This window comes from Rosa rugosa, chromosome 6 (assembly GCF_958449725.1).
Source record: "Rosa rugosa chromosome 6, drRosRugo1.1, whole genome shotgun sequence".
In the NCBI taxonomy this organism is placed as follows: Eukaryota; Viridiplantae; Streptophyta; class Magnoliopsida; order Rosales; family Rosaceae; genus Rosa; species Rosa rugosa.
In genome coordinates, this window is record NC_084825.1 from 53,655,748 (window position 1) to 53,667,760 (window position 12,013).

General features: G+C 39.6%; 2 protein-coding genes across 2 annotated transcripts; one reads left to right on the forward strand and one right to left on the reverse strand.

Annotated features, from left to right (window-relative positions):
• The first annotated feature begins 1,017 nt into the window (after nucleotides 1-1,017).
• LOC133713615 (uncharacterized) lies at nucleotides 1,018-3,637 on the forward strand. The gene is made up of 5 exons (XM_062139650.1): nucleotides 1,018-1,935; nucleotides 2,056-2,308; nucleotides 2,428-2,456; nucleotides 2,970-3,095; nucleotides 3,176-3,637. Exons 2-5 carry the CDS (start codon nucleotides 2,161-2,163, stop codon nucleotides 3,206-3,208), a joined length of 336 nt encoding a protein of 111 aa, XP_061995634.1. The 5' UTR covers nucleotides 1,018-1,935; nucleotides 2,056-2,160; the 3' UTR covers nucleotides 3,209-3,637.
• A 4,269-nt stretch (nucleotides 3,638-7,906) lies between these two features.
• Nucleotides 7,907-10,486, reverse strand: LOC133717025 (oligopeptide transporter 6-like). Its single transcript, XM_062143649.1, has 5 exons — nucleotides 10,013-10,486; nucleotides 9,819-9,916; nucleotides 9,147-9,716; nucleotides 8,790-9,036; nucleotides 7,907-8,704 (listed from the first exon to the last, which is right to left on the reverse strand). The coding sequence occupies exons 1-5, from the start codon at nucleotides 10,484-10,486 to the stop codon at nucleotides 7,907-7,909; spliced, it is 2,187 nt and encodes a 728-aa protein (XP_061999633.1).
• Nucleotides 10,487-12,013: the final 1,527 nt, after the last annotated feature.

Here is a 12,013-nt window from a genome sequence, read left to right on the forward strand (position 1 = left end):
GGTTTTGATTGATTTAGTCTTATCAAATTTTAGTGGTAATCTACAATTTAGGTAATTAGATTTAGACCTTTCTTTTTTCTGTTTGTAGATTGATTACCTTAGTCACTATCCTTATAAACCCTAAAGTTCTAGATCAGTCACTGGTTCTGTTTACATTCATTATATTCTTTTCTATATTGTTTCAAGTTGGTTTGGTTGTTTGGCTTCTTTTTGTTATGAAGCTGAGAACTTGATTGTGTTTTTTTTAGTTGTTTAGGGACTGCAAATCCAAAAATCCAATATATTGAATTTGTTTAGTTGAATTGGTTTGGATTCTCTCTACGTATAGAACTCAATGTTTTGATAAGGAATTTTCGCTTGTTTACCTTTTGGGAGTGATGTAGATTCTGGTAATTGGAGTTTTTGGTTAATTGTTTTCTGAGATTTTTTTGTCATCTGTATTGCTTGCTTTATCTACTACTGTTACATAGTGGTGATAATTGGGCAGCCATGGTATTCTAGGTTGCATGAATTTTTATTGTATAAATTCTATCCCAAATGACTACCGACCTTTCAAATAATCTTAAAATAGACCTTTTTTTTTTTTAGGGGAACGGAATGAAGTTCCATTAATAATAATGACCTCACTCGGTCAAGCTAGAGGAATTCAAAAATCTCTCACATTACATCTCAATGCACAAATCAGCCTGCAATAGCAGAGCTACCAAAAGCTAAAAAAACCAATCTAAAAGCAGAAAAACAGAAAGTAAAAAACACCTACACCTATCCAACCCTAAATCAAAGCAACCGACATGACAAGCATTGACGCCTAAAGACCTTCATGGCGTACATCGCCACTCGTCAAACAGCACACAACAACGATCAAGGGCCGAAAGGGTAAGAGTCGAGCCGAGCTCATTTATTCGAAGCAAAAAACAATTAACAGTCTGCTGCTTCCCCAAAGGCCCACAACAGGCAAGATCCAACAAAGGAAAATGAGAGGAAGATGGGCAAAATTTGTGAGGAAGATGGGCAAGATCCACAAAACTGCGGCCCAAAAAGCCAAAGCCCATCTTCTCACACCGTCCCTCCCCAGAACCACCAGCAACGAGCCTCCAAGAAGACAGCTTCCGGTCACCAGTCCGGTGGCCGGCCTTGGTCCTGCACCATTGCCGGGATCTAGAGAAGGAGCTCCGAAAAAGCCTCCGCCCTCTTAGTTTGCCAACTGATCGGACTGATCAAAACGCGATCAACCACAACGCCGGAAGCCGCCTTCCTCCGACACAGATCGACCTGAGAGAGATCAGCGCACCACCATGAATCAGCCTGAACCTTTTGATATTGCTTACCTACCTTTCACCTGCCTTTGGCTTTAACAAAAATTTCCTATTCCATTTTATGTTCCTATTTGAATTTCTCAATTTTAGCATTGTGAGAATGGCTATCGTCAACTTTGTGCAGAACTGGATTGATAACTGTCAACCTACGGTTTTGGACAGAGTTTGTATTACATTTTCTCGGCCTGGAAACTTCCCTGTGGTTGTAGAAGAGTGCATCAGATTTCCTATTTTGTGTGGAGTTAAGGTTCTCCGACTTGACTTCTCTGATCCACCATGGGGTGATGAAGTTTTACTTGGCAATCATCCTGAACCTTCATTTGTTCTGCCTCAATTAGTTTATGAACATGGGGTTCTTCAATCTCTAACCCTCTTTTCTTGCAACTTCAATGTGGCTGAGATGATCAACTTTGGTCTCCTGAAGAGTATTGCTCTGAGTTGGGAAACTTGAATTCAGAAGAGAATTTGGGACTTAGGGGCTGGAGTTTGTAATTTTCAGCTTTATATATGTGTGGTTTTAGTTCGACTCACAATCAAATGTCCTCAGAAGTATAGGTGCCTATCTGATGCAGTGTTTCATGTTTTCTATTTTGCAGGTTTCGGGCAGCTGATTCTTAAGGTCAGTTTCTGTGATTCACTAAATTTTTTACTAAATTTGTTGTTTCTTGGATGACATGTGGAGCCAAGATATTTTTCTCTTACATGGCTTGTATGATATGGAACATGATCTGATATGCAGACAGTATCAGAGGGGAGCTGAAATGGGATTGATGCTTCTGAACTCCCGTCGGAGCTAAAATCAAATGGACAAGTTGTGGATGAAAGTCTGTTGAAAGATAGCAAGATGGATGTGAGTGAAGTACAGATAGATGGCTCAATGCAAAAGTCAGGGATGGAATGTCAGGTGTCTGTACCAAAGTCAGCTTCAGATATCATTATGATTTCAGAGCTTATGGAAGAATCTAATGTAGGGATCTCAGCTGAGGATAAGGGTAAGTGACATTGGAGTTTATTTGTTATTGTAACAAGGATCCTTATGCTTATTATTTTAACTTCAATTCGTTTCCTTTTATTGAACTTCTTTGAATCTCATTGTGGTTGCTTACTGCAGAACCTCATTGTGAAGAAGCACAAGATCTGGTAATTGCTATTTTGTTTCTATCGCACTGTTTTGATCTGAAGAAGCACATTTGTATGAGTTTATCCACATAAGTAAGTTTTTGTCTCTGGTGTTGTATGGAAGTTTAGTGTTTTAATTTGATGGACTATGGTATTGGTTTTTAATAAGCTTTAGAAACTAGAAAGATAAATCACTTCTCTAAACTAATATGTTCTGTCAAAGTTCACATGAATATACCTGAATAAGTTTATGCATATAAGAAAAGGTTTTGTCTTTGATGCTGTATGAAAGTCTAATACAATTTTTTTTTTCTTTTGAAAGGAAAAGTAATTGAAAGTTTAATACTATACTTTCATTGCCTGTGGTAAATGGCATTATGCATCATCAATAAGGTTGTTCTATTGTTTACTGTGTCGATGGAAATACAATAAAAACAAGTATATGTGGTACAAGAATAATCAATAGTTCATACAATGTCTAGGGAACTCTATTAGTAGTATTTTTATTTGATTGTGTGTCTTGCCACTGAAAAGATCATTGAGACAGCTGAGGCGGAGTCAGGATTCGGTAGTGTTGGTTATGTTGCCAATGTCCATGGGCTTCAAGGAGAGATTCGTGTGAAACCCAGCACTGACTTTCCTGAATTGCGGTTTGCTGAGGTAAAACAATCAAACTGATGTGCAAAGTTTCCTTGAATATTATAACTTACTTTATTGCTAATTTGATGTTTACATATTAGCCTGGAAGAAGATGGTTGCGAGAACAAATATGAGGCCAAGACAGAGTTGAAGAAGTTGAGCTGCTGGAGGGAAGAGGACATCCTGGCCAAATGCGTTGGATACTCAGATTGAGAGGAATTAACAACGTGGACCAGGTGACGTTCTTGTGGCCTACAGTAATTTCTGTTTTTTGTTGGTCATGTATTCACAGAGTTAGTACTCAATACTCACCAATGAATTTGAAGACGTTAATAAGAGGAGAAGGATGCATCCAAGAACATCCTCGCTTTCTCTTCAATTCTCGTTAGGTTGACAATGTATTTTGGTCTTAGAGTAGTGTTTTTTTCCCTTATATTTCTCAACTACTATTTTATGTTTGGATTTGTTTATCCTGACATAAGCCAATCATGCATTGGAATTGGATTAGGTTTATTTTCAGTGTTCTGAATCGAGGAGTGTGTATTTATATGAGAAGGAACTGATTCAGGTGGATTTTTGCGAGAAAATTTTGGATTGGACAGTAATAGGTAAACTTTGATATTTGAGTTTGGGCCTATAGGAATGTACATGCGTTTTAGATACACTGAAGAACAAAACATGATGAGCACCTCCTCTAGAGGTTTCTCTAATAATACTACTGCTTACACAATTTGTGGCATCAATGTTGCTTCTGTATTTATTAAAAGCAACAGTCTTTTTAATGACTGGTTTGATAAGATTTAGGTTATGGTTGCATTTGAAACCTATAAACAATGATTGGCAGGGTAGGGCTTGGGTCTGACATATTTGGTGCAAATTCCTTCATGTTTTTTGCATGCCTCTATTTTTCGCTAAATAGTATAAACGTTGTACGCAACGAAATGCTTTTTTTGGGTTAAGAGTGGAAATTTAGAACACACTAACCGTTTGACACTTTCTTTTTTGAACCAAGTAATTTATTCATCTCAAGCCATAATAGCACGGATACATACATTCTCTTGCCAAACTCAAGGGCAAGTTTAGGACTTGGTATGCTAGCATCACCCATTAGACAACCAGTGCTCACTTATTCAGCGAGCCTAAGAACTATGAAAAGTAACACATAGCAATTAGGCAAGTTCAAAAATAAAAAACTAAACTAAATTTTCTCCTTGCCCTTAACAGTTGGGCTAGGAGGTTTGGAAAGATAAGCTAAACATTATTCTTGTGCTTCCGTAATCTTCTTTGATTTTGGGGGATTTTTATTCCTGGATCCCAGAGGCCTTCCCCTTTTCTTCTTTGGTTCAGACTTTCGCTGCATCACATCTTTTGGCACAAGAATGTTCCCTGGAGCTTCAATCATACCCAAGGACCTAACAGAGAATTTGCTTGTGAACATTGGCATTTTTTGCTTTTTTGCCGGCACCTCAATCAGAAGTGGTTTGAAAAGTTCAGGCAGTAGTATTTTGAGTTTCTGTGGAGACTTGGCAGGAGAGGGAGGTTGGGTAGGCTTGTCACCTCTATTTTCTTTTTCTTTTCCTGCAGCCAGCTCAGGCGTACCTGTCTGCTCCTCAAGAGCCATTTCAGCATTGCTATCTGGACTAACCACATCCTCATTCACATTCACAAGTTCCATGCATGTACCTGGATCATGGCTAGCAGGCTCTGTAGCATTTTTGGCCGATGCATCAAACACAGTTAATGCCAATGATTGATTTGGTACTTCCTCAGACTTCTTAGAGTTCAGAATCTTCTCACGCAGGATGATCGGTTTGCGACCCTTAGTGGATTGAAATAAGATCTGTAAACAGATGGCAATATGGCTGTTTGCACACCCTGAATTCTGAAAGTCCCATCCACAAAATTATTAGTAACAAACCCTAGGGAAGGACATCCAATTTCAACTCTTGGATCACCCAACCCACTAGTTGTAATTGGTGCTGCATGGCTTCCTAGTAAAGGGCAATGATCCCCTTCATGATAGATCAGGTTGTAATGATCACATTTACCCACAAGGTTCTCAAAGAAATGCGAGATTTTGACTTCAACATGACTACATGAGGTGCAAGCTTTAGGGTTTTCTTGAGAAAGAAGGGTTTCGAAATATCATGTGCAACATGAACCCTAACTTTACCAACATTTGCAAAGAGTTTATCATCTATTTCAAGGAACTTACCAGCCACCGACGCAATGCGCTTGATCATGTCAGGCTCTTCAAACAGCGATGGTATGTTGCCAATTCGAACCCAGAAGAAAAGTGAGTTCAGACCAATCTCATGAATAGGGGAAACACCATCATTTTCTTGAAGCACAACAGGAGCCTGACTGAATCTCCAAGGCCCTCCTTTCAACACCTTGTTGCGATCCCTGTGCAAAACAAAAGCAAGGACAAACCTGTTTGGTGCCCTCTCTAGAATCTTGAAACCCTTATCGAGGACCCAAACTTGCCTGAAAAAATGTTTCAGATCATTGAGCAAGGCCGGTTTCTTCACCAGTGGTCGTGCCAGTAAAAAGGATTGCGTTGCACGCTTTTGGACTCCTCCAGAGGGTCTTGAGAGATCATCCATGCACATTGTTGCAAGCTAGCGCAAGTGATGCATCGAAGGACGAGGTCATGTCGTCAACGGTGGACATGGTAGCGGGTTGGGGAAGATGAGGGACGATGCAAGAAGGCCGCACGATTTTGTTGGTTTGGTGGCTGCACATAAGCACGGCCTTAGGGTTTTCCTCGGTAACAATTTTTTCATAAAATACAAGGGTGCACGAAATAAGTTTTTGCATCATTAGAATATGTAGTCAAATTTAGGGTAAGCTAAGTAACTTCAAATTTTTTGCCCAGTGAACTTATTTATATATGATTACTGTTAGCTTATCTCCTGCTTATCAACGAACTCTTAGCGCTTATCACCTTCCAGATCTGATCCATGATTCATTGGCAATAATAACTGTCTTTTTTATTTATTTTTTTATTTTTTAACTCGTGCAATTTAAGGGTTTCTTGGTGACGTAGAAACTATATGATCTTCGTTTTTTGTGGTGCGTATTCATTGTCTGGGGCAATATATTTATGTTTGCTCTGCCAGACCGTGTTCTTTTTGAAGTATTTCGAGTGAACCCAGAAGCTGAGGACTGCCAGCCAAGATTACGGAGACAACTAGAAGATGTTGATCTGTAGAATTTGAAGACAAAAAGCTCAGCTAGCAAGATGTTGCAGTTTTAATAAGTTTTTTTTTTTTACTTTCTTTCTCTATTGAATTCATTGATTAACAAAAACATACAGTACTACAAATATAGATGTGCATAAGGAAGCTACAGTCCTCTACCCAAAAGCTTAATTAATCTACACCTAACATAAAATAAAAAATCGAGGCCCAAAAGCCCAACTATAATCACGTAGAGCTACAGAGAGAGTAGCTGTCATGGCTTCTAACCACGAAACTGCAGAGAGAATACCGCCAAAAAAAAAAAAACTACAGAGAGAATAACTTCGGCCAAGGCTTCACTTCCAGATATCAGAGGTTTATCCACCATCATTCTTCATACCCTAATAGCTTGCACAAAAAGGACAAATGTACTACGGCAGTTGTGGTGGTGGAGACCATCAAGGACACGATGCCACACAAAGTGTCGGTTCGGCAGCTATTCCTAGGTGTAGAGTTAGGATAGACCCAGGTCGAGAAAGGTTGTGATGGCAGGATTGTGAAAAAAGAAAGCGAATAGAAGATGAAAGGCGAGGTTGTATGAGGATGAGTTTAAATCTAGGCATTTGGATAGGAATTGGATTGGAGCAAATAATGAAAGAGACATAGAGCCTCCGCTGTGAGACAAAGCTCAGTCAAAATTCACCATAGAGGGTGGAGGAGACGCTATCGACTCTCAAAACTGAGAGAGAGATGGAAAAATACACTTTCACGTGGATTTGATGGGCAAGTACGAGCTTGGATCATTTAAATTTTGTTGCTGGGCCAGCTTTTGCAATCTGTAAAATAATAACAATTTTAGTTATATCGCATAGCCAGTCTGTAATTTATTATGCATATCCGCAGCATCGTGCAGGCCTTTACACTAGTATAAACTAAATTCTAAACAATTTCGTTTAACGCATATTTTTCGTTTCATCTAAACGCATATTTATATATGTAATAATGTACTGGAGAATGTAATGTCATATATTCTGATGCAGAACGGATGGAAGCTCAGTTCGAAGAGCAATTTGATCGTGCAAGAGGAGGTAAACGAAAAGTTACTAGTAGACACGAAGTAGCTCGGAGTCCGATTGGAGCGTGCCATAGCTTTCCAGAAAGGGAATCGCGCCAGGAACAAGACTTGTCGCTATGCCACGACCTGTGGGCTTTTTAGGGCTTTCGGGGTCGTTTAGGGCCTCAAAACTGCATTTTTCTAATTTTCGGTGTTTTGGTTTTCTAGTTTATTTTTGGATTGTTTTCGTTTTTACCCATGGGCTTTAGAGTTTCATTGTTAGTCGCCCTAGGGTTTCTTTTCTCTTATTTAAGCAACCTTAAACGGTTGCAGAACTATTTTTTATCATATTTATCAATCAAATTGAGATTTATCTCTGGTGGACTCCAGAATCTTTGCTTAGGTTTATTGCTGGTAAACCTAGTTTATCATTCTGACTGCGTCATATTCAAACACATCCCTACAAGACATGCCCTTTGTTTCTTCGTCATCACATATGAAATCTAAATAAAAGTTACCTAGAGAAGAATCTAAGACAAATAAGCAATTTACAGACTAAAGTAAAGATTGTTTCTTCTAAAATATGAAATTTCCTCTCAGAGGACCGGGCAGCCAGCAATGACAACCCCTTTCGCAGTAGGGCATGTAGCCAAGGGGCAGAGCTCTCCTTTGTTCCCCCACCAGTCGAGTTCAATATTCTGGGACTGCAAGGTAATGAAGACCAATATCGTAATAAAGGCAGTTCCGGCCTCGAGAGCACCAGAGGCGACATAGTTATACTTCTTCCACAAATCTTGCCGGTACCTGAAGACAACAAAACCTGACAGAAATGCCACAAATATCCAACTATTAAAGTTTAAAGCAGTGGCAGGGGGCATCATTGCTGTGGCACCTAGCAAGACAGGCATGTTAACGGCAAGAATCCATTTTTGTTTGGGAAAAATCCTGTGCGCAAGCCAAACAAGCACCGGGGCAATGGCGCCACCAAGGAAAAACCAGTTGATGTTACTGTATTCACCGAGGTTTCCAAAAATTCTGCGGGGTCCAACGAGACCCCAGATAACAGACGCATCAAAGAACACGCGGTCCGTTGGACAAGTCCAAGGGCTGTCCGTTGGCAGCAGGGAGGTATCACAGAGGTTGGGAATCTCTGCCATCAGCCACCATGCTGTACACTGGTATACAACCACAGCTACAACAGTTCCTACCATCTGTGCTGTGAACATTGCTCTTGGTGGAATCTTCATGTAGTGACCGAGCTTAAAATCCGACACAAAATTTAGACCTTGCATCATACTTATGTAACCATACACTTTGAAGCACATGTTAGCTACAGGACGCTCAGGATAAAGGTATCCAATCACATATTCTGTGATAATATTCAAACCTGGTTGCTGTTATCATGAAAAAGAAGGGATAAAATGTCATAACCAGTACAAGCTTACGGTGAATAACAACTGAAATTTTTAATTTTGTTACCTGGTTTGTGGTGGCTTGGATGACACCAATTGGGTATGTGAACGCAACGGCCATGAAACAAGCAAGCAATGCACCCCACCAAGGCAGTTGAAGTGACTCCTTGTAATACACACAAGCAAACAGGATAAGAGCAATATTGATCACGAGGATGAGGATAAACCACAATGTTGGCACTGATTTGTAACTATTCATAAGCCTTGCATGGACATCCTTTTTCTTATTTCCACGAAACGAGTCCAGTATATCCCTGCATAGAAAAATTGTCGAATCCAATGATGTTTCCTTACACATTAAAATCTTACACATTAAAGTCAAGCCAGAGCATGAACAATCAACTTCTTGAGTAAATGAATTTACCTTACATTAAAAAGTAGAACATGCATAACTGTAGCAGAAAGAGTGGCAAATCCAAGACCATAAGTAAAAGCAAAAAAGGTGCTCATATGCAGAGGCCCTTTCTTTGCATATTCGCCGTGATCAAGTTGAAATCTGGAATCAATGATATCGAGGACCTCGTATCTTGAACCATTAGCCATGAACAAATTGCTAGAAAATATTGGGAATGTCTTGGCGCTGTAGATATTAGACCAGTAAGTGATGGGTGTCATCACATACATGAGAAAGAAAAATCCAACAGCAATGTTGGCTGTGGCGAACCACGGGCTAGCCAAAGGAGTACTAAGGTATGCTGCAATAGCAGACCACTCAATGCCAAAAGAACCGATTCCAAGGCCTTTCATGCCAGAACCCAGCTGGTTAACTAGAATAGAATTGGGTCGAATCCAACACACCCAAGAGATAGATGTTAGCATAATGAAAAGATAGCCGGGGAAGATATAGTAAGCAAAACTGGCAATCATCACTATGAGGAAGAACTGGGTACGAGTCATGCTTCCTTTAGGCCTCTTGCTCTTCTCATGCAGAGCACTGCAAGCAATCAGAAATTAAGAGATTCTTTACTATTAAGTAAACAATAATAAAAGAAACAGTTGGCTAATACCAATTACCAAGGAGCTTAGACAAGTTTACCTGAACAATGAAACCTGAACCAGAACAACGGGCCACCACATCTTCTCTGGCTCAACCAGATATTTTCTGAATATTCCAGCCCAACCAAACCCCAACACCTATAATTTTAAACATGTATACAAAATACTCAAATATTTGTACTATATCAGCATAAATTCAATCAATAATCCAAAGAAGGTGAGCAAGAAAAGTACCTGAGTGGTGAGCATAACAATAAAGGAAGAAAGAAAATTGAGCTTCCTCTTGTAGAAGATCTTAACAGCAGTCAAGATATGAGTAGCATAAACAGTTCCACCCCCGCAATTTGCAAATATAGTGATCAAAACATGTTCCTTGACATTAAAGGGCCCCGGATTCATGGTGAACTCAAACCGAGTACCTTGGAAAAAACGGCGCGTGGGCAGCACTCTCGCCATGAAATGTCCGATTGGCACCACAGCAATCTGTGCACTCGTGGATGTCACAGTAAACGGCTGAGTCCTGTACCAGAAAAACTGGTTCACAAAGGAGAGAAGGACGCATGAGACCAATCCCAGAACCCACATTCGGAATGTGAACACCGGCAACGTGGGGTCATCGGTTTTCGGCACTGTCAACTCCACTTGCTCAATGGAACAGCGTTCATCTTCCTGCTCCAAATTTGCAGCACTGCTATTATCTATCTCCATGATTCACACAAGAATACCGAAAACCAAACAAAAAAAAAATCAAAACGAATGAGCTCCTTGCTGTGTGCATAAACACACACAACGCAGAGAGAAAGACAAGGACGAAACTAGGTTAATTTGTGTTGTGGGGTATGGTATATATACTCGTAGAGAGATAAAAGGAGATGTAGATGCAAATGAAGAATCAGAGTTCAAGTGGATCATGTATATACTAAACAGATAGGATTGTTAATTAGAGAAGAAGAAGAAGAGGACAAGAGGTCCAGTAGGAGTAGGACTTAACTAAACAAAGAGAGAGATTCTACGTTGCATGTGAGAATCCTAATTGTAGTAAAACTAAAGGCCGGCAATTCACATTGTGTTCGTATAGTGACCAAAGTCAATCAAAATCATTCTCACCATTGTCCCCGTATTTTTTATTAAACCTCTTTTTACCGGGGAGAAATTTTTCTGTGCTACGGTCAAACCATGTCATCATGCCACGTGGTTTGAGTACTACTAAAATACTGACACGTGGTTTTGATAATGCGAAGTATAATTTGATCGTTCCAAAGTACCCTAGCCTTTCCTCTCCTCCCATCTCTCTCATACGAACACTTTTGCTGTTTTGCAGCTTTCTTGCAAATCTTTAGCTATTAAACTTGATTAATCAAGAACTTATAATTAACAACTAGCGAAGAATTCAACCAAGTAAGAGAAAATAAACTCATGGAGAAGCCAATTTCAGATCAAGTGAGATCAAATTTCAAATATCTTCGTCATTGAATATTGGTTAATTGACATTTTGCTTTCCAGAAGAAAAAAAGTGATAGCGCACTTATATGGTTTCTAGAAAATTCATGGTAACCAAACCAAACAGCTATTTAGTTCCTAACCAAGATCTCCACTTAATTTGTTTCCAGAGAGGTCTATCCTGATAACAAGGGAGAGAGTTTTGGTGTAAATCATAGATGATCCTCTGAAGTTCACAACGAATACTTCTTTATAACAAGTTGCTTCATAATTTCATTGTATCAGATCCATTTCCTTGCGCAATCATGAGGTTGATAGATCTTACAATGATAGCCCAGATTGCAGGTTTTTGTTTCAAAAAGATTCAGATCTTAAGTGTGTTGTGTTTCAGATTTAGATTTTTTTTTCTTAGAGTTTTCATGGAAGCTTTCGTCGATAAATTTGTGGGGATTTCAAGGAGAAATAGCAAAAGGACAGAATTCTACAGGAGTTCGGGTCGTTCAAATTCTTCATAGCTTAGAACACGCACGCATATCTTCTGATCGAGATCTAGATTACCCAACCATGGCAGTTTCTATAGAGGAGAGAGGGAGGAGAGTGGGTATTTCGGTCAAATCAATTTTGTATTGCATTGAACAGGTCCACATGTCATTAATATGTGTGCGCGTCAAACCACTTCAGCATGCCACTTGGTTTGACGGTAGCACAGAAAAATTTCTCCTTCTACTTTATTCTTGACCACTATTAGCACAGCTTCGAAAATCGTCATCTTTTATTCGCCTATACGATTATACC